The sequence below is a fragment of the Megalops cyprinoides genome, chromosome 1 (genome assembly GCF_013368585.1).
Source record: "Megalops cyprinoides isolate fMegCyp1 chromosome 1, fMegCyp1.pri, whole genome shotgun sequence".
In the NCBI taxonomy this organism is placed as follows: Eukaryota; Metazoa; Chordata; class Actinopteri; order Elopiformes; family Megalopidae; genus Megalops; species Megalops cyprinoides.
The window spans coordinates 51,463,219-51,490,327 of record NC_050583.1 but is presented as its reverse complement, the minus strand read 5'-3'; the positions used below and the strand labels follow the sequence as shown (position 1 = coordinate 51,490,327).

Below are 27,109 nucleotides of genomic sequence, written 5' to 3'. Positions count from 1 at the left end.
ATGTTTAAATACCATGGCGGCATTGCCTGCGTATTTGTATGGCATGCTACGCTGAGGAAATGCAATACTGAATGCCATCACACATGTCCTGCTCTGTTAGGAATCGCAGTGGAGGGTTTTACCCTGGAGGCAAACAGTGGGTTAATCCTTAACCTTTTGCATCCTGAAATGTCTGCCTGAACCATGCTGTTGTGGTGTTGGTTGTCGACGTGAGGTTCGTCTCCCGGTATGCACCGTATGCTGTGTTTTGGGCCTGGTGGAGAATAGGGCAGTATTATGATTCAGACGTCAGTTTTCTGAACCAAAGGCATCGGACTGACAGGAGGTTTTTTCCTAACCATGGTCATAAGTGTCTAATTAGCATAGTGAATGAATATATATGGCTGTATATAGCTGTAATTTACATGAGAAATGGAATTGGCATTGTATGAGGGACCATACAGAACTGACATATCCTTGTCTATGTTGGATCATGGGAAATGGGTTCCCATCACTGTCAGCAATATTCATGGATTGCCTAGTTAGCCATGTAGCCACATGAACTTGAATATTATGAAAAATGTGGTTTAATATAATGGTTGAATATGTCTTTGAATTTATGTATGCATTGGGCAGTAGCTACAGACATGTTTTTGTATCTTTTTTTCCCTGCAGAGCAGGCAGACTTATGGCTCTTAGAATGTTCCCCCCGGTTGTCTCAGGTCACCGTATGTGAACGGACACACTGGCGTGTCCCCATCTGTGGCCAAGCTGATTGACTTTCCAATTTTAGGCATGAACATGTCTGCAACAATCAATATGACCACACAGAAGTCACTCCAACTCGTGGGAGCGGACTAAAAAAAGAAACGGCAAAAAAAAAAAAAAAAAACGAGTCAGCTGTGGTGTGTCCATCACGTTTAGATGACTGATCTTTCAATATATTTGCAAATGGGTTTTACAACCAAGGTTAAGCTATAAATGTATAATTTATGTGGAATTCTGTCTGGAATTACAGAATTCATTTTTTTTATTATTTAAAACCTGTACGCCCTGTGATTACTTGAGCATTAGGGGGGGTTTTCGTGTTTAGAAGGGTAATTCTGCCTGCCACGATTAGTATAAATGTATTCAATATTTCACATCATGTGTGTCATTTCAGGATTACTGGAGTAAAGCTGTATTTAAAGCTTATGTCTAGGGAATAGTGGGTTTCAGGACTGCTGAATGTGTTGAAAAAACAGATGGAAATAATGTGTTTTGCGTATCGGGAAATACATGCCTCTGTTCCTGGGGGATAACTAGCCATGCAGAGTCTTACTTATTTGTTATTATTTTTTACATTTTCTACATTCTACAGATCAACATTCACTCACTGGAATTCCACTGCTTTCATTTCTAATTCACCACATTCTATCACATCTAATTCTATCACAGTTCTCTTCTATTTTTATATCTTTGGATTTTCATTTTGGATTTGCACACATTGTGACTTGTGATCCAACATTGCATAATTGTATGTTTGCCTTGTTGGTTTGTCAGTTGGTTAGCTGAAAGACATCACTTACTAAAGGAGACACGAGCACAAAGTCAAGGAAATGTCAATATCCTCACACAGTTGTAATGCTCCTGCACCAAAGTTTAATGAAAACAAAACTTTTGGCACCAACCAGGTCTTCTGCAGGTGCTTGAATCTCTCACCGTTCCCAACAACTGTAAAATTCTTTGGATGTTTGTATATTACCATGATTACAGCTTCGAACAGCAACATTCATTGAGGAGCCAATCAGTCATAAACCCTCGCTATATACATGCCAATAAAACTGATTAGCCTGAGCCAATGGTCTGTGAAATGAATTCAGCCCCAATTGGCAAACCCATAAGGGATATTGAAGTCCAGAAAGGGTACCTAAGGCTAAGATGCCAATGCTAACATGCTTCATTTGTGAAGGTAGAGCAGCTGACACTATTTAATCACTGTTTTAAACCTCCCCAGAGAGCTCAATTATTGCTTAGTGCATGCTTGGTTTCTGTTATATCTTTTTTGTTTCTCTTCTCAGTATAATCCGAGATTTCAGTTTAACCTCATACTACTAGAGTAAAACAGTTCTGATTTGCCTCTCCCAAAATAGCTGTTGGTGAAGACGTGAGAGTTAACTTGAGTAATAAAATGTTTTCTTTTTTTATATGTAATTGAACAAGGCCAGAAATGTGTAAGATTTAGGTCTTTAATATCACTCTTATATTTCCTAAAATGTTTTTTTTTTTTTTGCTAAAACAAGAAAGAGATAAGCAAACAATATGAAATGCTAAAGTTTTTTTAATCCTTTAAAACATGACAGAAGTTTTATTTATTAACACTTAACAATGATGTGTTTCTTTTGATGTAAGCAGAAAAGAGAAATGAGAACAACACCATTATCGTATTACTCACTTGTTGTATAGAATATACTGTTTATATTAAATTGTAGATGTTTTCATAAAACAAGATTATTCTTCTATTATTCTACTATTCTTCTTATTCAACAATTATTCTTCCCTATATATTTTGGTTAAGTATTTGCAATAGAATTGCCTGAATATGTATCTGGGTGTAGAATAATTGATGTACTTGTAATATCATTGTTCAGTTATCTGTAAAGAATCTACACACAGAGAATCTATAGTCCTATAGTTTGGGATGGTACCTTAATGTCAGATCTTAATGTTGGAAATTCTCTCTGATCACTTTGTACTTATAAACAATTCATCAGTTTTGGGAACCTTATGCTCGGTTTTCCTAATCAAGCAAGCCTGGCGCCCTAAATTTGAACCCTTGATGCGGCACGAATTGTGTGCATGACTGATTTACTACCGAAAAAGGGTGCAGAAAACAACTCAACTATTACATTGCTCATCATGCATCATGTCAAGTAAATGGGATTGAAGAGATTGTAAACAATCTCACTACAGAAGACCAGCTCTCAACTTAATACCACAAAAGGCTTAAGATTTTGAAGGGTATTAAGACCTATTTGAGTTTTTCATGGTTTCAGAGAGTTTCAAATAAGTTCCTGACATCCTCCAAACATGTCATATTGACCCATGAGAGGGGAGTGTCAGACAGTAAATCTTTTAGGTCACAGTGAGATTTTAGCAAGTGGTTTTCTGAAGAGCAAAAATTGAGAAAGAGAAGACATTGTGGCACTGTTTAAATTTAGAACGCTCTTACTCTGCTGTAGCTGTAATGTAGAATAGGGAAAAGAGCTTTCAATAGCATTTGTCCTATTCTATGGACTTATTCAATCTGAAGATAACACACTTTGTCATTAACTTTGACTTACAGTACAAATCTGTGCAAGTGCCTCTTCTTTCTTAGGGTAGCTTATGCATTATGCATTTTAGAAGGGTCTTTTTTAACTGTTTAATATGCTGTGTAAGAAATGATAAAGTGTAACATTTGCTTAAATGTTTTATTTGCTGTTAATGGCTGAATGCCACACAGTTGCACTAAATCTTGGCTTTTGGTTATCTGCTTTCCACTCGTGGTGCACTTGTGTCTTAAGCCTAAGAAATGCTGGGCATTTACTTTGACAACAGACGTGAAGCATTCAGAACTGTGCAGTTAGATAAGCAATAAATTACAGTATTTCCAGTAGTGTCTCCGTATCAAATTGCTTTGCAGTATGCAGTTTGGCCATTAAAGCACAGTGCCACTGAAGTGCTATATTCAGATTGTCTTTACACATAGAGTAATTTGCTTTGCATTATAGGTGGATGTTTCAAACAGCATTATTAGCCTTCTCTGTTGTATAAAGCATGGAGCCAAAGCCTCTGTATCTGTATAACAGAGCAGCAGTTTTAATTCGTACCCTGAGCAGTAACACCCAGTATGGGAAATCACAGTGATGGGAGTACTTTTGCACCCCTGACAGTGTCAGGATTAGACATAACACTGTTGTTTTCATCCCATGACCAGGTCAGCATTAGCATACATATAGAGTGTTTTTTCTGCAGTTAAAATCAAGAGCACCTTTAGTTCAAATTACTGTAATTTTTCCAAAATGCTCCAGTTTTTAGTTTGTGCCAACAGGCCTGGAGTGTAATTTCTACTTTTCGTTGCCATTTAAAGCATACAGATAATCAGTCTGCTGTAATTTATAGCATTTTTAGAGGTTTTCCTCAAATAAACTCTAAATGCAAATTCAAGGTTAATTTGAAAAAAAGTGTTTTTTACGGTTCAGTGTAACATGATGCATGTTATGTTGTATCTGAATTGAAAGTGACAAATATTGATTGAACAAAACATTACTTCTGCTCCCTTACTGGCACTAAAATGATGTACTCTTTCAGAACTTGATGGATAGTTGAAGATCTTGTCAATGTCGTTGCTTCTGGCTTTCAAATGCCAGAATCCCATAAATATAAAGCAGCAGGATTTTATCTGATTTCCTTGTGCTGGGAAAAAAAATGAATTTTTGTTTTTGTCAGTGGACAAACATACATGTCTTTTGACAGAAAATGTACAACTGTGCTGCTTAGCATGGAGCCATAATAACCAGTCTATAATTCATGGAAATCCATCACAAAGTCATACTTTTAATATTTTAAATTCCCTGTCCTCAGCTCTCTGCTGAGCTGTGTAATGGTCAAGGACCAAGGCCTGTGATCTGAAGGGTATAGATGCGTTTAAAGGTGAGTAGGGCACTGTGATTATATCCATTATGTAGTACGTAAAGGATAACTTCATTATGAATTTAACATTGATCATGCTTTTTTGTTCCATTACCGGAGACACTTATGCTGAAAAAATTTTTATTTGCTTTAGTCCTGATCCTTTTGTGGTTTCATAACCCACTTCTGGCTATCCAAGAAAGCACTGCTCAATGCTTTGTCTCTGTGGATTGTAACAAAGTACAGTCCCCATTACCCATTCTTCAAAAACCAGACTCTATCACTCAAAAGCCCATATGCAACCTCTGAACCCTTGGCTAAGCTGTGCTGTATATATTCTGTTGTCTACTCTTTGTAAGATGGTTTGTGCCCTGCTGTGTGGAATTTGAATTGATACCAATTCCAGCAGTGTGGTTGCCTCATGCCAACAGGGAGAGAGGACATGGCTGTTTTTACAGTACAGGGACATAGTGAGAGGGTATGTGCCCAGTTTCAACAATAAGCTTAAGGAATATCAACATTTCAATGGCATTTCAGGGCAGCCACCTAGACATGTTTGAAGGCTCATGTGGAAGGATGTTGCAGGGAGCTGTAAGTCAAGTTCCCATTTAATTCCTCAAGATTCGGAGTGGAGGAATATCACAATTTGACACAATCAGAGTGTGAACGAATATATGAGGATATGGAGACTTTGGTGTTTTGCTTTTCAATATGCATACCTACTAAACTCTCAGGTGAGGAATGACATATTGAATTGTAGGTTATTGGTGGGTTGTGTCCAACATATTCGACTGTAGGTTAACAGTGGGTTGTCAGTGTTGTAAGTGTGTCAGCTATTCAAACATACAGTGTAATGCACTGTGAGGGCTAAAGAGCATCACAGCATTGCTGTGTCACAGTGATTTGATGACACACGTTTGAAACATTCAGGAGGCTGAATGCTGTTTATGGCTAAAAAGCAAGCAATTATATTACAGCATTGTGTATCATAATGTTTTCATTTTGTATTGTAACTGAATTTTATGGAAATCTGTTGTGTAAATTGCAATATGAAGTGTTAGTCGTGGAATAATGTACATTTTGTACATATTGACACTATGTGGATATGTTTTTTTCCTGTTTCCCCCCATTGTTTTTGCTATGCTTAGACTTAAGAAATTGATAGTTTTCAGTATAACCATAACAGGCTTCATCTTCATCCATGTAACCAATTTAAGCTGTTTTGTTTTTGGTTTTTTTTTTCATTTATTATACAACATTTTTCCTTAATCGTAAGACCGCTGAACCAAGCCCATGTACTCAGTTTTTAATGTGGTGTGTCCCTCATTTCCGCTATGTGGGTCTCAGCCTGCATCCTTAGCACAGCAAATTTATGTCATTAGAAGTAATAAAATATTTGGGTTAAAAAAAAATGTAAAAATAAAATCTAAAAACCATAGTAAGTACTAAGTGGTAGACTACTGAGTGCCTTTTCAACTGTCAGAAATTAGTCAGTTACTGGTTAATAAAGGTGACAGCTGGTGAACTTCTCAGGCTATTTTACTTTTATTTTATTGTATGTTATTTTATTTTTATGGTCATTGTAGTCCAGCAATGCTTAGCTCTTGGCAGGATATTCCATGAACCCTGAAACTACACAATGCTGTTTGCTAGGAGCTGTTACCTTTGGTAACTTCAGTAGGTGTCACTGTTCAGTGTCAGTCTCTCAAATGTTGAAGGAATTGGGCAAGATATCGCTGTATTTCATGGATTGGGTGCTGATGACAGATCCATTTTGTTTTTTAGATTCAATTTTTAGTATAAGAGAGACGTATTGACTGTAATTTTCCCTTTTTTGGAAGTGTCCTAGAAGTCATTGATGGATCTTTTGGTTATTCCTTTTCTCATCAGTGACTTCAGATTATTTTTGCCGATGTCTGTGTAGATACAACATAGATATATGGATTTTAAGATAAGGAGTCAGTGCTCTGACATGGTTCTTGGGAGATATGCCCAGTAAGTTAATGCTGCATCAGGTGTGTAGGCTTGTGTGAAGATTTTAATTTAAACAATTTAAAAACATTACAAGCACTGGATGTTGAAACCGTGATTTAAGTCATGTTTCGATTTTACTTTCTACATTGAATTTATTTATGAAAATCATATTCCAGGGTTGAAGTAATGGTTGAGAATACGCACTTAGTTTTGTACTGAAATGCCTTATGTCAATAAATGTGATAGATTATGTATTTAAAATATAAAATATTTTAAATACATATAATATTATTTTATAATATTTATTTTTTTAATACTATTTTTTTACATGCTGCAGCATTATCAACCTGTCACCTGAGCAATTCACTGTACTTTTAATAAATTGCTGGTATATTAGTTAATTTTGTCTGCTGTTTCAAGCAAAACACACTAGAAACTGGTTCTAAGGAGAGCCTTGTGCGTTTGTCTTTCAAGTCAAATTTTTTTGAACAGCATGGATTCTGACAAAAATGCCTGATGCTGTGCTTCTGGGTGCATGAAAAGACTTTTCCCAAGGGATTATCCTTCTGACATTTTTAAGATAATATTTCACAGTTTGGACTCCATTTTGCTCTAAATTGTAGAATGTAAATCAAATATAAATATAGTCATCTGTATTTAGGTCCTCAAATGATTAAATCAAACCACAAAACTGACAAAAGATTACAACTCAACTAATATTTTCAGTTTATTTTTAGTTTACAGAATGCACCTTGTTGTGTGTGGTTATAATATTTATGTCTGAATTCTCAGGCTAAAAGCAGTAGCACAATTCAATATATATGATATAGAACGTTATATTTTTTATGCTGAGGGATTTGATACAGTATGCATTATTTACACCCGGTAACCCCTTTAACTAAGGTGCTGGAACGTCATTATTTTCAATATTAGAAAGGCAGAAACACTTACCAGTGTTATTAGAACATAATAAATGGTAGGCAAAGCAACACGAATTTCTAAGCTGTAACAATACATTCAATCCAAAACATCAGTATTTTCCATTCTGCCAGCCTTTTGTAATATGAATGTGTGAATATGAATAATAAGAATGTGAGTGCTTATTATCAGCAGCCTCCATTTTGCTGGAGGTTCTAATTAATCGGGTTGAGTGGCTGCGGTCTTGTTCCTGCTCTTCGGCGGTCGCACTGTGCCAGGATGTGATGTGTGCAGTGTAGCATCTCAGAACGGTAAATGGAGGCTGCCCACATCATCATTAAGGTGCCGCTCACATTCTTACTTCTTTCCCCCGTGTTTTAAGGGGTCAGGGCCTGAAAGAGAGGAGTGACATCTGTTTTTGTGACCAAAATTATGGCTGCTCTTTGCCCATGGTAGAGTGTTGGGGATATATTACAGCTTCCCTTGGCAGAATAAAAAGTCAGCTGAATTGCACCACACTAAAAGATTAAATCTTCAGAAAACCTGAGATAAAGTTTTTACTCTTGGAACTCGTGTGCCCAAGTCAATCTTTTATTATGTTATTCATCTTCATGGTCAAACCATTTGCAGCTTGAACACGCCTTAGACTGCCAACAAGAAAGGGACAGAGATCAAATCCTTTCCACAATTTTAAGCAAGCTGTGAACATTTAACACAGTCTGCTTTTTTAGTGTGTCGTTATGGGTGATATACTGTGTGTATTCTTTGAGGTGCTGCACTTAGGCAAAAAAAAACATATTCATCACAACCGTTGTGCATTGTTTCATATTTATTTGCCATTACCGTGTCAGAGGGTCATGGGTAATTGGTTGCAAGGCCTGTAGCGGGATGTTACACGGTGAGTAACGAGGGAAGTCAGACAGCCGTCTCTCTGGGGGCAGGGCAGGACTCGCGGGAGAGGTGAGCATTACCATGCGGGCCTGGACGCTGATGAATGTGCAAGCCAGACGTCGAAGAGCTGACACAGTGAAAACCGACCCGGCCTCAACAGAGTTGTCGTCGGTAACACCCAGCAAAACCCTGACATGCTGACATTGTTTAGCACGGCGAATGCAGCTCTGTGATTGAGAGCTGTTACTGCGCCAAGGTCCAAACAAGCAGCATAAAAAAATAAGTTAAAAAAAAGAATAAAAATTTAAAACAATTAATAAATGTGGCAGATATTGAATAAAAGACCTACCCTGCTCACGTTAATTTGCAATATTCATATCAGCAGTTATTATGAATTAAAGCTCATTGCTCTGTGCAAAACTATCTGATTGACTTATTACAGTTATCATAGCAGTATTACTAATGGCGTAGAGAATAGAGTTGAAAGCGATATTCTGCTGTCTGTAATGAGAATATGGTCCAGAATATGTTGTAATTATATTTCTTCTATGCTGTCTAGATGGTCATCCTACATACTTTTCCTACAACATTGTGGCAATGGAAAGATTAAACAAGCTGAAAAACATTTGTAATGTGCCATAATCAGTAGTTCATCTCCACATAAGCAGATTTAGATTCTGCTTCAAAAAAACTTTTATTTTTTTCTGTCAGGGCTCTATTCCAGACTGATCAAATTGATTGAGTGGCAACTGATATATTAAGGAATGCTCATTTAGATGTCTTTAATCAGGTACCATATTCTGCATTCTTCTTTTGCTACTGGTGATCCCTCAGTTGTAGCTGGTTATCCAAGGTACCAGACAAACTTGTGAGAAAATGCATTAACCCTGATTACACACGGGCTCTGGAGTGGCTCAGTCAGCAAGGTGTTTGTGTTGTATGCAGACTGAGCCCTACAGCCCGGTTTGAAACCAGCCGTGACATTTGCCAGGAATAACCGTGAGACCACAGCTGTGGAACACATCTGCTGGGGATTGGGGTGTGTGGGTCAGACAGGGGCTCCTCATCTGATTGCTGTCAGGGACACTGATTTGTCACCTGGTCTGTTAGGTTATTTGCCTGTGAGGTGTTCAGATGTCATCAGTGGTGTAGCATCTATCCTTCAGTTGGCACATGCTTCAAAGGGGTTTCTTGTGTGAAATAGCCATTGGCTGCATGTGGCTTTATTGGAGGATTACATTATCCTCATTTAAGCACTCCTGCACAGTTGCAGAGGTTGTTGTGGTATGACAAGCTTCATGCACAATTGATGATTCCAAACTTCTTTGCATAAAGTGGAAAAAGCATTTTTTGCTTGATGAGACCATATTTTCCATAGTTTTCTAAGTGAGTTACTTGTTTCATTGAAGTGTCTAATCTAAAAAATGTGCTTGTGTTATCCCTCAAGGTTCCATTTTTGGCCCGTTTGTATTTTTTTTTTTCATGCTATACCTGGTACAGGTTATTCCAAATGTGGAATCAGTTTTTGTTTTGGTGCTGATGCCAATCAGCTGTACATCTCAGAAACCCATGTGACATATAAAATATTTACTTAAACAGTGTGAATGTTTAACTGAAGTCTAAATATTTGCATGTATTGTACATCCTAGAGGAGACAAAAACATGTGATGGCAGGCTTGAAGCCATTGCTCAATGCTTTAAAAACTGTATTTGATCTAAACACAGGACAATACAACATTTCATGCCTTTTGTTGGATTCAAAGTGCCTGAATTAGTGTGCATTTGTGGAATGTGTAACTGTATGTGAGAAATGTTATTTCTCAGAATTAAAACTGTTTGCTCCTTGGAGAGTGACAGTGGAAAGAGAGGTGTGTGTTTTTTTTATAGAAAATGCATAAAATCATTTGATGATCATTTGCCATAATTCAGTAATGTTTAACTGTGACATTGTCATGCCATCATCATCATGGGCCCTAGGCCAGTGTGTGCAGATGATATCAGGGGTGCACTGTTGTCCATCAAATGGTTTCTTTCATCAGATCCGTGCTGTGAACAGTCTGTCGTGTGCCTTATCTTTACGTGGATAGAGGCCACAGTATATGCCTTAAAAGTGCATCGCTTTTCTGGACAGGGTCCAGAAAGTTCTCATTTATTATTCAGACCGTGTCCTGTTCTGTCGGAGAGCTGCAGCTCACAAATCTGTGTCACTGTATTGGATTTCTCATCTCACACAACAAACAGGACATGCCAGCATTCCGTCTGCTGAATGTTTTATTTAAATGGCCTCAGTGACTCAAGGGCAATGGGGAACAGGAGGGAAAAAAGGCTTACAACTTCCTTTTTTAGTGTAGCCTAGGCACACGTTGTCAAGACATCCGCATGCATGCTTCTCACTGTGTTTTTCCCATGGGCCTCTGGTTCTGTCTGCCCCACAATAATGAATCCAGGATCAGCTTGCCTGACCATACGCCTAACCGCAGCTAGCTAGTTTGAAGCCGATCAGGTTCACTTCTTGGGGGTAGAATCTATCCACACTTAGTCCCTGGTGTTTTCCAAATGAACAGTAACACTAGGGATGGTGCATGTTGCCCTGGGGTGCTGCTTAGCTCTTTGGAATCCCACTGATTGACAGCTGAATGACCTTTAGTCAGAATTAGGTATGCTTCTGTAGGCAGTGTGTTTGGTTTCTCAGTCAAGATCGGCTGTTGCATACCTGCCACTCCACTCTGTAAGTCCAGAGTGCCTGGCCATCTTGCTCCCATGGGGTTGCATATATATCCCTGTAGCACCCCTTGATGTGCTGGAACAGGTTCCCCATTGCAGTCTAGACTGTACACTCGGATCTTCAGACTGCGTCTTGGCCATCCCTACCTAGCAGCATGTGGTGGATAACACCCTATCCCCTTTGGGCCCACTGTATTGTTGATCTGTGGACTGATTTCTGAAACTGGGTGGCAGTGTAGCGTGGTGGTAATGAGTAGGGCTCGTAACTGAAAGGTTGCTGGTTTGATTCTCTGCTGGGGCACTGCCACTGTACTCTTGGGCAAGGTACCTAACCCACAATTGCCTCAATAAATATCCAGCTGTATAAATGGATGTTAAAATTGTTAAAATTGTAAATTATATAAGTCACTCTGGACAAGAGCAACTGCTAAATGACAATACTGTAATGTAATGTAACACTCTGTCTTTTTTACTTGTATATTACTGTTTTGGTGTACTTGCTGTTGAAATCCTTTATTGAGCCAGTTCTGTACTCGGTGTGGCACTGGCTGTCACACCGCTGTGTGACAGATTGAGACGTGATAAGATATGGGCTCTTGTTTTGTGTATGCGCTGTTGTTCATGTGGTCTTTTGTACTGTTGCTTTGTGGGCCGCTCTGTATAAGAGCAAGTGATCAAATGTAAATACATCACCTGATCACCACCCACCACATCACCACCCACATCACCTGTTAATTGTACAGTGGTTATGGCATGAAAACAAATGGCAGCCATACAGTACCAGTCAAAAGTTTGGACACACCTACTCAAAGAAGGGTTTTTCTTTATTTTTACTATTTTCCACATTTTGGAATAAAAGACATCAAAACTGTGAAATGACACACATGGAATTATGCAGTGACCAAAAAAGTGTTAAATCAGAACAATTTTAAATAAGATTAATAAGTTTTTTTGGAAAGATGTTCATACATTGAATGCATGTTTCCCATTATCTTATTCAGGTGTGTCTAAACATTTGACTGGTGCTGTACATCCATTCTACTGCCTGTACTCTTATTACTGTGTTATTTGTATACAATGAGCCGCAGTGGTAACAGCACACGTGAAAATAAACGTCGGCCTTTAGTTCGACTGCAATTCACAGCACGGACGGCCTCATGAGCAGTCAGCCATAAGACAGAGGGGAATCATCCAGACGTTTGTGTTTTCAGGTCGTGTAAAACTTTGATTGCCAAAGATGTCCTGTTTTGCAGACAGTCATTTGCCTCTGGAAAATGAAAGAAGTACTAGACATGTGAGAGGAAATAAAGCAGGAGGAAGGGGGGGTGCCCGAGCTGAATGCAGCTTCGCAGGTTGATGCCACAGAATGCTAATATGAGGCAGAACCCAAGGGGGAGACTGTAAAGAAGGATTGATATGTAACTCCTCTGCATTACCCTGTCAGTGCAGATGGCACATCTTTCTTTGTTAGCCTTTCAACCGTTTACTTTCAGATCCAGGTCTTTGGATGCTGAGTATTTTTTTTTTTTTTTTTGCCTTTTTGTTTTGAGCGAGCTGGCTTCTCACACTGCTCTCTCTTCTCACTGAATTGAGGAGGAACTGTGTTTATTATCGCCATGGAATTCAGCGCAAATTTTCAGATCAGGTTATTTTTCATCATGCAAAAGCAATCTGCAACTTCTGATGGCTCATTTTCTGCCCATAAATTATGTTTTAATAAACATTGCTGTTTTTATTCATCAGTTCCCCTGAAATTTATAATGAAATTAAATAGGCCTCTTCTTTTTTTTTTTTTTTTTAATAGCACTTCCCGCATATTACTGGCTGCCGTTAACTCTTTGAACACAGTGATCAGCCACTGAGTACTAGAACATTTGGGTTGGAACAGACCTTACATGCAAAGCCATTCTGATCCTGGCAGACTCACTTAACCCTGAGCAGTTAATACTGTAGCATTGCATACATTGCCTCAAATGTCCCTCAGAATCTCAAATTTCCCTCAGGATTAATAAAGTATTTCTTAATCTTATTCTTATTCTTAGTTCATATCCCACATGCACCAGCTACAAATGCATTTAAATACTTTTGTTTTTAGCTGTTTGTAATGACTGGGTGAAGAATGATTGTAAGGGTCCTCACCACTAGTGTTAGTAGCCACCATGAACCAAGAAATGATGTGATTTTTTTTTCTGTGTGTGATGAAAATTACATAACAGACACAGTTCTTTTATGCTCCTGTCTTTTGTTTTTCCTCCAGGTGGGAGAGAAGATGTAGGTGAGGATTCGCAGGGGGGAAGAGAAGCCTGACACCTCCCATCCTCAGGTTCTTCCTGTGGGGGCGGGCCGGCCCGAGCCGGGATCAGTGCCTCACCATGTCCAAGAGGGGGTCCGGCGGCCGAGCCAAGGGGGAGCGGCCCGATGCTCTAGCCGCCCTGCAGGCGGCGAATGAGGAGCTGAGGGCCAAACTCACAGACATCCAAATCGAATTGCAGCAAGAGAAGACTAAGGTAACACCTCCTCTGCCTATCTCTCCGAGGCATTAAGGACTCGCTCTGCTTCATTTGCCAGCAGTCAGGCAATTGGAATGAATGACTTTAACACGGACATGTGGCTTCCAAAATAGGTTCTGACAGAGATTAGACTTTTTTTGGAATCCTGGCTGTTTGCTTACTTACTAATAATCACTTATTTTCAGAGTCATATTGCGGTGTGCAGGTATGTCTGTCCTTCATTGCCCTATCCCAACTTTATCATGCAACTGAGGATGTTTGGATGTGTACATTTTTGCAAACTCTGATGAAATTGCATTCCTCGTTTGCATAGCAAATTCCCCTATATCTGTGGGTAAAGGACATAGGCTAAAGTGAATTAGGTTTAGTAGCTCGCTCAAGGACACAACAGCAGTGCCCTGGCTCATATTCAGGTGTGGAATCTTCTGGTTAAAACCTTTTTTACCCACCACTCCACTCTGCCACCAATCAGCTATGATTTGCTCCTGAAGCAGAAATTCACTGATCGGTATTAACTTGAATTGAAAGAATAAATATTTTCTTAATTGAGATGAAACTGAGTTGCAGGCTTCTCCAAGCCTCGCTGAAGATGCTCTAAAACCATGTAATCAGATCATTTGGACTGCAGAGATGAAGTGAAATCCATCATATCTGGAATTGCTCAGATACAAATGCATTTAAATGCTTTTGTTTTTAGCTGTTTGTAGCAACTTAGAGATACAGCATTATAATGGTCCTCACCACTAGTCTGACTGACGAAATGACTAATTTTTTCCTGTGTGGAGAGGAGAAAGGAGTGGATTTATCGAGGGTTAGCCACACATACTGTTAGTGTCTCTGTGAAGTACAGGGTCGCTCGCCACCTACCCATCCTTTATAGATCGGCCTAATCTCTGCGATAACACAGTGCTTGGTGTCAATACAAACGCAGCTTAAATTTCATCCGGGGCTCATTCCTCCAGTGCGCGGAGGACCGTCTTTAAATCAGACTGGTTCGTCAGCGGATGTAGCTGTGGAAGTAATAAGCGCATCTCAGCCCCCGGCTCGATGTTGTTTTACGACCTGAGTAATAGCAGCAGGAGGTAATGCGCTGTTCGGCGCCATTACCGCTATTTCTGTGTCAATGGTGGTGCGGGCGAGGGGGGGGGGGCCTCACGGGAGGAGCAGCATGTTTGCGTTTGGGCGGGGCCCCTCAGTTTGGTGCCTCTCGGATCGATTGCCAAAGCAGGAGAGCACCGGCATTTGCAGTCAGCGCCGAGAGAAGGTTTGCGCTAAAACCTGAAATCTAATCTATATTCACTTTAGGACATAAATTCTGTCAGGATGCGGGTTCCTACCAGTCTGCTGGTGTGGATGCTGGATTGGAGCACCACGTTGTACAGCACACAGCGCATAGCTCTCAGCATATTCAACCAGAAATCCATGCGGTTTAAAATCCTCTGAAAAACCTATGCAGAGGTGAAACAAATAATGTTTTCTGTTTGCCGCTCTGGCGATGCCTCTGTCATGATTGCTTTCATTAGAGGGTTTAAAAACACTGCATCTTGTCATTGCAATATAGCACTGGTATTATAGAGTCAGTATGCCAGAGGTGGAATTGAGGTCATTTATTGCGGAGGCATTTAGAGTCCTTGAAATGAAATGAACTGAAATGAACATCAAGTATGGAAGCGCCGGGTTTCACAGCCTCCCACTGCTAATCGGTGCTTACAAACCAGCAAAACAAAGCATTAGGCTTATTGCAAACCAAGCACTGTGGCAGTATCACACAAATTGCAGTCTGTAAGTAACAAGATATTTTTTTTCCCATCCCTTACATCATTTCTTGAGTGAGGTTGAAAAGCTGTTACAATAATGAGCAGAACAGTACAGTACAGCCAGTCCACAGTGAATGAGGAAAGGTACTCATGGCACACTAGTTTCAGAAGACCCAGGAACAGGAAATGATTTGAAACATCCTAATCAAAGCGTGTTGGACAATGGGAACGACAACGCAACTACAATGGAACAACATTTTTCCACATTCACCCGTAGGAGGAAATGATGTAAAATACCAGGAAGTGGAGCAGGAGTATGTGTCACAATTTTGTTTTGACATGTTGTTTTCCTGAGCAAATGTATTGCATATTTGAAAATGAACTCCAGGTAGTGTTCGGATGAACGTGTCAAGCATTCAACAAGTCCTTGTTCTAAATGCTCAACTCAGCCAACCAAACACGTTACCTGAGTTTCATTTTCTGTGCGTATCACCGTTGGTGCCTTTCAAAACCTACGGCAATATTTAGCCTGCTGAAATTATTATTTTTTCTGTGCAAAGTGCCAACTGGCATCTTTGAAACAAAGTTCTGTTTCCAATTCATAGATGGTAATTTGTTGATTTGTTTTTCTCCAGCTCCATCTGTGGCAAGCATTACACAGAGTGGAATGATGTGGAACAACAAGCTCAATATGTCAGTGACCAGTGTAGAGAAAAACTACAATTAATGAGGACAGTTTTTCGTCTTTTTCTTCTTCTAGTGTAAATCACCATTTATCATAACAATTTTGCCCTTCTCTCAGCAGATTTTATTGCATCCGCATTCAGTACTGTATACAAAGTAGTTTAAGCATGACCCCTGTACCCTTTTTGAAGTCAGACCTTAAATTGGTTTCTACTGATGATCAATGACTTTGACATTGTAGGTGGACAAGAAAAAGAAATGATTTTAAATTTTTATTCACTATATTGTATTTTGATTAACCTTTTGATCACAAGTATGGGCATGCATCAAGACCTGACTGTATGCTGTTGACATTTGAGTCAAATAACATAAAGATGGAGCTTTATCATATGTGAATAACATCTCATGTAACTGTCAACCTGTGTCAATAAATAGCCTCGCTTGAATGTGAGTGCCCTGTGCTGTTTGACATGGGGATATGACCGTGATAAATTCATTTATTTTAATAAAATTGCATAATCATTTAGCAAACACCCCAGTGAATACCATCAAATGTAGCTCAAATTTGGCATGTATGTTGCATATTTAGGTGGATATTTACTTAAATAACTGGGGTCCAGAGGTCTCCCTAGGGGTTCAACAGTAGCCCACTTGGGATTCGAAACTGCGACTTTCTGTAGTGCCATTCTCAAACAGCTCCTCCACACTGACACCTTAACGGGAATGAACAAATGTGATCAGAGGGGGCGTTGGCACGGGGTTTAATCAGCCAGGCTGGTCACTGTGTGTTTGTATTGGTGTGTGACTCTTTACTGAGGTCTAACAGCAGGCCTGTGTTCACAGAGTGTTCATGCAGATCCTCACATACAGAGTGCACTAGGCGTGCTTGTCCAACATCCATTTGACTGTGTTATTATTACAGTGGAAATGAATGTGGACCTCGTATCTGTCACATTAATGGAGGGGTTTGTGTCCGGTATTGTGTGCGTCTGTGTGTACGCGTGTGTGTGTATGTGTGTGTGTGCGTGTGCGTGTGCGTGTGTGTGTGTGGGTTCTGCAGACGGTTTCCTTAACCACTCCCTGTGGTCAGAAATGTGCATTCTGCTCACACTGTGAGCCTGTTCGCTGGTGCCCTACACGAGCCATCAACCCTGACCCAGATCAATATCACCAGGCCAACAGAGACAAACCCAGAATGCATTCCCTGAATAATAATGTCACAGCCTATGATATTCGCACACAGTAGCTTCAGACCCCATTTGCACCAACTGAGCAGAGAGAGTGGGGAGAGAGTTGTACAAAAATGTCATGCCTTTAGTGTTGTATTGCAGTGCTAGTCCTGTTTCAGGGATGCTGGTTCTGTGTTCTCCACACAATTGTATATCATAATTGTAATGCAGTGCAATGTCATCACAGTGTCATCTGTAATCCAGCTGTAAAGGGTTAGACTGTTGTTAGATTGTATCAGCTTTACTCTAAAACATGTGCTTTTCATTCTTAGTTCTACATTTGTTTGTTTCCCTTCAACCTGTCCCTGAGGTTGGGTTTTGAACAAATCCATCCAGTCATGGCATTGCTGAGTTGTGTCCCCTTGTGTTTAATTATTTGAATCGTTTGAATTTGAATTTAAACTTAAATGAGATTTTAATGGCTTGAAACAGCAGATTTTCTAATCATCTTATCCTGAGGCATGCGTGAAACACCACATTTACAAAAAGAGGAACACCCATGTGGTATCTCATGCAAGCACTTTTTCAAGAGCAATAACTAAAACGTAGTTATGCTACACCATACTGCCCATTGTCCGAATTTGACCTCAAAATGGTCTCTGTTTGGTCAAGGAGAAGGAGAAATGTAGACATCAGTGCCAGTTTTCTCCAGTACTATGGGAGACAATAGGCAGACTGGGGTTAAAAGAAATAAGAAACGTCTTGCTCAACAGCCTACAGGCTTTCATAACAAACTCAGAAAATAAGGCCCTGACCTTAAGAATGAAACAAGCAGTGACTACCTCTCAAAGTGACTCAGCTCACGGCAAAGGTTACAGCGCCAAGGAAATTGCAACCTCTATGAAATGTAAGGTGTGCTTTTTTTCACATGTATCTTGTGTTTTTGTGTGAGCTGGATTGTAACCTTTCCCATAGCACGCTGTATTGGTGTCATAACTCAAAAGATCGCGCTCCTGTATTCCCCAGCATGGTACTTCACGACAGCATATGAGTTATTCCATCTGGTTTGCACTGCATTGCGCACTCATCTCTTTCTCTGCTCTGTCTTTAAAAAAAAATGATTCATTCAGCGTGCTTAATTCAGTTCCCTTATTGCTGTTCATGTTTGTTTAGTGAGTATAAAATAGAAAGCTATTTTTTATTGCTCTGCAAAATGTTGGATTTGAATACCTTTGTTGTAAACCCGAGCTAGGATGTTTTGCACTGAATAATGTGAAGTGTGTGTTTTCTCACCTGTTATCTGCATTTTATCCTCCTTTAAACTGAATCTCTCCTCCCTGCAACATTAGCCATGGTTAAGAGACTTGTAGATGAGCCTGGTTTTATCTCTTTTCCTTTGAAGCAGCGATAAGACTTTGTGATGCAACAGTCAAATTCTTACAATGTCTGGGAACCAAGATTTACAGTACTGTATTTTTTTCTCTATCAACGGGAGAGATGTCAATGAAACATCACTGAGTTATTTGAGTAGAAGGAAGTTAAGTAAGCATTTGTATTCATTGTACTTATTTGCTGCAATATCAATTGAAGGTGTATTTCAGTTGTAATTATTTGTAGATGCAATGTCATGTAATTATGTCCATTTACACTTTTTCACTGTATAGAAAACCACACATTCCGGCTGTCATAGTCTTGGACACAAGTATTGTTTTATCACCAAGCTATCTGAAATTACAGTGCTACCTTGAATGTTAAATGGTTTTTTGATTAGCAACTTATTTTTTGGCAAACTCAGTAGCAGTTTTAGGTTAATAAATGACCAATTACATTTAAGACATGAAAACTAAGCCACAAAGAGTCAGGCAGAATAATCATCTTTAATGTCAATGTGTGAAGTAAACGGTGCTTTAATCCACCAGAAATGCCACATCTTGCTCTCCGAGCTTGCCAAACATGTCAAGACAAAAAAACCAACTGTTCAGTGAGATCGGGACTGCGGTAATGGGAACAGTGACAGCACCAACATGCGCGGAGATTAATAACATTGTGTGACATCCAAAGTATCCGGATGTTAGGCACCTTTAGGGGATACATATCTTGAAAAAGATGAATGGCTCTGAATGCAAAATCGGTACCTTAATGAATTTCCCCAGCATTAAGGAAAATTCACGCGGGGGAGGCAGTCATGGCGTTGTGACGAGCAGTGACTGGAAGGCAGTCCTGCTGAGGTCTTACAGACTCTGATGGTTAACATCAATGAAGCCATTGTAAAGTACAGCATTAGACGCGCTGTCTCCAGTGGCCACGGTAACAGGTTCCCGTTGTTGGGCAAGAATGGACAATACACAGTACGTATGACAGAAAACATTTATCGGTGCAATCCAGCTGTCCATTACGCACAACAAGCTTAGTACATCATTGTTTTCCTTTTTTACTGTCTAGCACCTCAGCATTTACTCACAATGAGGAATTCATTTGTACATGGTAGCTTTCTGGTATAGAGTTTGAGGTACAGTGTGCATCATTTTTCATGATTTCTCAGTGAAATTTTGGCTTTGTGTTTTCAATTCAGGTTACCATAATTCTAGCACTTTCTTCTTGGTACAAAGACCACATTCACAGGGACAGGCACGAGGAGCCTCGTTGTGTTGCTTTTGTCTGTGTGTTTGTCACTCTTTGACGCCTTTTTTCAATCTTCATAATACTGAATGACAAATTTAAGCTGGTGTTGTGTTTGTTTGTGTCTGGCACAATATTTTTTTTTAAATCAATTTCAGCACTAGCCAAACACACAGTGCTGTGATCGAAGTGCGAAAAAGAAGGTATTGTTTAAATTTGCCTCTCAGATATAAGGACAGAGAGCATTGCAGTTTCCCCTGCAACCACAGTTCCTCAGCCAATGGAAGAAGAAGAACTGAGATAATGTCACATCTAATACAAGTTACACAGGAACCTGCTGAAACACAATGCATTCTGATCTGCCAGGTGTGATCTTTGAGAATTTAGCAAAGAATTTAGCTTTCACCTCTTTAGTATGACAAGATTTCCATGCGCTCACTCGAAGCTCACCGCAAGCTCTAGTGTTCTCAGGCTTGCTGTCCTGGCTGTTAGCATTTGTTGTGTGTGCAGGGCACCGGTAAAGCACATTTTTAGTCCCATTTAACCTCTTCATTCAGTCTGTGCCTCTTAACTATGATGTGCAGTACAGGACCTGTGAGATCTCCAGACGGTACAGCATGATGCATTTCTCGGGAACCACTGTGGTGTAGCGGGAAAAAGCAGGTTCGAAGCGCAGGTTGGCCACTGTAACTGCACCTTTGAGCAGGGGTATTAAAACCAAATTACATCAGTAAATGTCCAGCTGTATAAATGGGTGATAAGTACGTTGTGCTGGATGAGCAAACCACAATATACATTGCTGTTTGGTTAGAGCCGTTATATTGATTCGCTCTGTCTGCCATTCCTGGTTTCCTGTGATGGCCGAGTGGCACAAACGCATGGGTGTTACTGTACTTTCCGGTTTAATTTGTCAAAGAGGGGAACGGATCTCTGCTGTAAGCGTGTGCTGCTCCATGCCCCCCCCCCAGCTAACACACCAGTCCCATTCATTCCCTCTCCTGCACGGCCATCATTCAGACAAGTATCGACAAATAATATCCGTCGCCGTTAATAATTGATGCCCCCTCTAAATTTTTCGCTATGTTTTTTTTTAATTTTCCCTTTGGCATCTGAAAAGCCGGTTTCATAATTAGCTGACCCACATTTTACAGCAGGTTGCCTGGTGTTACTTTGTCTGACATTAACAGGAGTGCTCCACTGCAGCTGTGCCTCACACCTTTCATGGAACATATCTGTTTTTTTCTGTGCAATATTCATAGCATGTAATATATCAACATGTTCTGTAGTTCTACCATTATATTACTGCATGCAATGTGGTTGTGTGGGAATTTTTAATTCATTCTTGTGGTTGGATGTATATTTTTTGTTGTTTTTTTTTCTAAATGTGCCTTTCACTATGTTATTCTTGAAGTATGACAGTTCATTTTCACAAAAAATATACTGTATGTCAGTCCAGTCATAGAATTGTATGTCAAACGCTACTTACTAGCTGAGTGAACTCGGAATTTCAGAGGACATGTCGAATTGTGAATGTGTTTTTGCCCAAACTATTCTTAGGCCTTGGTGCATCCTTCTGTTTTTTTTGTAGCCTTGCAGAGAGAAAATTGCATCACGCCTTATTGGCACGTTAACAGTTGCACTGTTCTGAGTTGCCTTGGGGGAAAAGACCGTCAGTTATCATCACGGTGAAAAGAGGACTCAGAATACCCTTGAATAAACGTATTTACCAGACTGACAAACACTAGTGTTCCTGTAAATCGGCCACGACGTGCCCAGAATTGCAATGAATCTTTGAATTATTTGTGAGGCATAATTTCAAATAGATCATTTATATAAAATATGCATATGCATTTGCCAGGGTAAACAAAAGTGGACTGCCTTCCAGAAATAGAAAGTGAGTCATTAAGGCCCATTGGGCGCAGGATGACACTGACAGTTAATGACAAAATTAGATGTAATTTGATCTAATGTGATTTGATTCAATTAGATCGACAGTGGAGGTGGGCGTGACCTCACGCTGTGCTTGTTTTTTTTTTCTTCTTTTTTTGGCGCCCCCTGCAGGTCAGCAAGTTAGAGCGGGAGAAGTCCCAGGAGGTGAGGCAGGAGCAGCACAAGTCGACGGTGGTGGTGACGGAGCTGAAGGCCAAGCTGCACGAGGAGAAGGTGAAGGCCCTGCACTGCGTGCGTGAGACGCTGCTGCGGCAGCACGAGTCCGAGCTGCTGCGGGTCATCAAGATCAAGGACAACGAGATCCAGCGGCTGCAGGCGCTGGTCAACGCCCTCCGCGACGGCTCCACCGACAAGGTCAAGACGGCGCTCTTCGCCGAGGCCAAGGAGGAGGCCAAGCGCGGGTTCGAGAGCGAGAAGAGCAAGATGCAGCAGGAGATCTCCGAGCTGAAGGGCGTCAAGCGGCAGATGGAGGAGGCGCTGACTCTGGCCGTGCAGGCCGACAAGATCAAGGCGGCCGAGATCCGCAGCGTCTACCACCTGCACCAGGAGGAGATCACCCGAATCAAGAGGGAGTGCGAGAGGGAGATCCGCAGACTGGTATGTATCCCGTTTTATCATTTAGTCAACCACACGCACACAAGATTTCACACAAGTCATTTATTTTTGCTGTGGAATGTGCTTGTAATGGGAATGTATTTTGATGACATGTTGGGGTCATTAGAGAAGGCCAGAGTGCCATGGGTGTAATGAATGATTGTAAGTGTATTGACCTGGTTTGAAATTCTCAGGCTCCTCCCCCCGACCCCTCCTAGTCAGCAGACTGCCCGAGCCTCGCTAGCTGGGGGCACATGTGTCACCGTGCCAACAGAACACGCGGAGTTAGTCAGTCGTCCACCATTGTGACATCATTGAGGAGTGTGGCAGGGGACAGCACTGCGGAACACCGTCCAAGGTTCTGCACAATAAAATGAGTGTACGTTATTGCAATCTGTACGAAAGCATCTGTACATCATGCTTCACTAGCAGTCTCTGAAATGTGTTTAAACGGACAGTATGTTACATATTTCATGTGCATGATGGACCTCTTTAATGCTTCTTGCAGACATTACAAACATGATGGCTGTCTAACTGCGTCTAGGGCTCATTAAACGTCCATGTCAATTAGAAGGTGACACAGCGTGTCTCTGGGTCTCCACTGTCAAAATCTGCCTGTTAAAGTGATGGATATAACTTAAACACACCATGAATTTCCGATTATGTCAGAGAACATTTATTATGCAAGAACATTGAATAATATATCAAATATAGGCGCTAATATGAATGTACCATAATACACTGCATGTGTTCACCCATTCATTTTTACTGCACTGCTTAAAGAGTCCGATGAAATGATGCAGAGGTATATTTCATAGTGAGCTGGAGCTGTGCCTTTAACAGTGATCTTTTCAAAGGCACATCCTCTCCTTCCTTGCCCCCACTTCATCCTTTCCTGCGTTATAGATTTAAAGAGAGCAGAATGCGCATCAGCAATTTATTATCATGTGTGCCGAGGCAGCAAAACACCTGAATTAACAAGCCCATCCCTGGTTTTCTGTGTGAAAGAGCCATCGATCCGCCCGCTAATGTTTAGCTTTGTGTTCGTTAACGAAATCAACAAAACGGAGCCTCAGTTCAAAACGGAGCCCTCATCTCGCCCTCTCCTCGTGGAGACTGAATGCTAGAACTGTTCAGAGCCGGGGACAGGGGCCGGTGGGAGGGGAGAAGGAGAATTAGCAAATCTCAGCGAGATTCCCATGACATCACAGAGATGAAAGGAAATGGTAACTGGCAGGAAAATAGAAAATACCCGGAGAAGCAGAGACAAATCTAATTCCTTCCTTTTCCTTTATGAAACGCATTCAAAAATGGAGAAAACATGAGGGTTGTGTAGAACGTTTGTGTATGTGTGAATGCCATTGAAATGGAATAGGCTGGGATGTCTGCATTTAAACAAAGGAAATGCCGACTGGAGTCTTGTTAGAACAAAACTACCCATGAAGCAGTCTGCGGAGGGGCATAAATAGCACAGCCTCTTTGGGAAGTGTCTTCTCTCTGGGGCACGAATGCCTGCATTTAGTGAAATGCATTGCCAAGCGACCAAAGACTTGAGGATCCAGGAAACTGTTGAAGAATTCACTGGCTGAGAAGCTCTTAAAGTACTCTGGAGAGTAGCAAGTATTTTAACAGCTTTTTGTTATTTTGACAATGGTAATATCAAGCAGAAACCCCTTACTGGCCCAGCTCATATTAGTGCATTTATCTTTCTTTTATCAAGAAACAGCATCGCTATAAATAAAACTGCATGTTTTCTTTTTGTTTTCTCTGGAGGAGTGGAGCGCAAAGTTCGATGGTAATTTTTTATTCCAAAGGTTTTGCTAGCAGGGGCCACTGCTGTGACTACAGCAACATTATTTAGGGGTAGAGTTAGGGTTAGGGTTTATTTGTAGATTTGGGTCAGTGTTCTTTAGTGCGGCCTAGATCCAGACTCTCACTAGCAGGACTCTGTCTCCTCCCTAACCAGCCTTCCTATCTCTGAAGAGGACACAGCACACAGTCCTCCCACTGACCTTGCATTTAACAGGCCTCAAATTCTGAGTGGCCAGAAGCAACGGATGTGTCTGGCTTCATGTATCCTGCAATGAGCATGGCTATAATATGCTGTCAGTCACCCACAGCAACCAGTCAAAAGACATTCTTTTTCCATAGCAACACACTGTAGTTGGTTCAAACCCGTCAGTCATTGACAGGACGCAATGGTTCCACCCATTTTTAAGCATGTGAAGCCTCTCTCTCCAAGCACTTTATTCTGTATTCTGTATGAAGGGACAACATTAAATGTCCAAACGAAGGCAAGCCCTGCGTTTCCCTAAAGCACTCCTCTGGAGCAGAAAAACTACCTTGGTAACTTCCTCTCTCCCATTCCGCCATTTGGATCATAATCACACGTGATGTAACAATGTGTCATACGCAGACAAGCTCATTATTTCCTTCTTTATGTATTTTACGTGTGTGTGGGAGGGGGTGCAGAAAATTACTGCCAAACAAAACTAGCATAACTCAACTGGTATAACATCTTTCTATAGTTGATCTTTAGCAGCTAGATAGAAGGCTTGCTTTATATAGACATAGTTTGGTTTTGCTGTAAGTGGTGCTCCCCTCGTCCTCTGAAATGGGTGTCTCATTAAAACACACTGACAGAACCCGATATTGTGCAGGTTTATTAGCTGTGTTACATCACAATGGCTGGGAGGATAAACTGAATTGCACGCTGACTGCAAGATGGGATTACTCCAACTGATGAGCACAGAGAAGGACGCGTGAATAGATCCTCATTTTTCTTCCAGTGCCAGAGACGAGTCAATTAGAAGGAATGCAAGTTTCCTTGCAGAATGTAAACTGAAGGCTATATGCACGTGTCTAGGGCTTAACGTCCATAGCTTCAAATGACTCCCAAATATGGATTTATTAATGTGCTGAAGTGCTGATGAAATATTCATGTTCTGTGTAGGATTAATTTTTCTGCCTTTGTTGACATCTTAATATTTAATATTAGTGGCAAGAGTTCATGAATACAACAAGACGCGAATCAATTAGCTCTTTCATCTCACTCACTTCTTTAAAGGTGAAAATGTTACATTGAGTGCTTTAAAAGAGCTATGACATAAGTAGTCTTTAATTAGATTTAATTGGCTTTACTAACTAAAATTCTGACACTATTATTATTTTGTTAATTTACTATACAGCAGTTGTGACCCCTTTATGTTCATTAGTAATTAACTGTTAACTAATTAACTGAGATGGATGGATTTTTCTTGTGCTTACGTGACAAAGGGCACAGTGCACTAAATAGACATGGATGTGGGAGGCGAACAGAGAAACACTGACAAATGTTTATGTCTCTCGCAAGTACAGAATTTAATTCATTCAAAGCATTGCCTTGCTTCTGAATGCATGTGTAATTACATTAATATGATATGAACATGTTACACAGATGTACATCTGGATAATTTGCTTTGGCCAATTTAGTTAAAAGCCTTGCAACTGTGTACAAAAGCACCACTACCTTAGGATTTGAACTGGCAAGCCTCTCAGTGCAATACCAGTTCCCTAACATATAATACATACATACAGTATCTCTCTTCAGGTTCAGTGACAGTGCAGAGAACAGTGCATCAGCATTAGTGTTTCTGGTATGTGTGCGTAACATATTCTGTTTTATAATCCTGTGCGCCGCACTTCTGGAAATAACCCAGGGATTATCCGCAAGATTACAGCTGAGGCAGGGAACTGGTGTCTATTATGACAAATTGGCTGAGAGCAGCTCCCCATGCAGTGTCGAGAGAGGGAGAGGGCCACTGTAGGGAGGGAGGCTTGCAGAGAGATACTTCCTCGGTCACTGCAGTCCATGCGAGCATTGGCAACGAGGCTGAACCCCAGCCGCAGCACGCGAGACGTTGGGATCGATGGACAGTGAGGGCGCTGGGAGACAGAGTGAGGCATCGATCCCGTGCCTGCAGGGCCTGTTCCCCTTCATCTCCCTCCTGTGTGTGGACAGTCTGCCCTGCGTGGGCCGCCTTCACACTGGGCGTGTCCACCCCAACCCTCCCCCCCCCCCGCCCTGATCAGCTGACCTACATGCTCAAGTGTGATGAATCATGAATCACATTACAGCCTGCGGAGAGAGCAACAGCCATTTATAAGATTTACAAGGGGGGAGTGTGTGTGTGTCCTGGGGGTTGGGGGAGAGATTACACTGTAAATACCCTTTAACGTTTTTATTATTTAATGACTCTTGATGATGTTTGTAAATAGGCGCAAGCTTATAAAAGGAAGCTGTTGATTCCTCTGGTGTGGAACAAGCTTGGGTTATTCCCTCTGGCTCTTTCAGTCCCTTTTTAGAATTTAGAAGATGCCTTTGCTCTTGTGTAGTCCTGCAATAATGGCAGTGTAAGAGCAGGAAGTGAGGGTTCTCATGGTCGCCATGGAAATTCTGGATTACCACCGCAGACAATAGATCCATATCAGTCGAGTGAGAGTTATGTATTGCTACCTCATACCTCACATGTTCATTTGCATAGCATTTCCATAAAGATTCCCGCGCTGCATATGACATGTTGTAACTACACTACTCTGAATAATGATTAAAGAGTGTAAGACCTATATATCATAACTGTTTGCTGCTCTTAAATGCAGGGTGCATTTTTCTTGTTGCGGTGCGTTCACATTTGCAGTTAAAAATCCA

The 27,109-nt window shown here is 40.8% G+C and overlaps 1 protein-coding gene across 9 annotated transcripts in view; it reads left to right on the top strand.

Annotated features, from left to right (window-relative positions):
- The window catches only part of jakmip3 (Janus kinase and microtubule interacting protein 3), a 56,899-nt gene that overhangs the window by 868 nt on the left and 28,922 nt on the right, over positions 1-27,109 (top strand). For all 9 annotated transcript variants that reach the window (XM_036526538.1, XM_036526518.1, XM_036526528.1 and 6 more), the window contains exons 2-3: positions 13,397-13,646; positions 21,940-22,425. In XM_036526538.1, coding sequence (XP_036382431.1) covers positions 13,512-13,646; positions 21,940-22,425 — 621 coding nt within the window. In that variant the 5' untranslated portion in view covers positions 13,397-13,511. The remainder of the gene's footprint in view (positions 1-13,396; positions 13,647-21,939; positions 22,426-27,109) is intronic.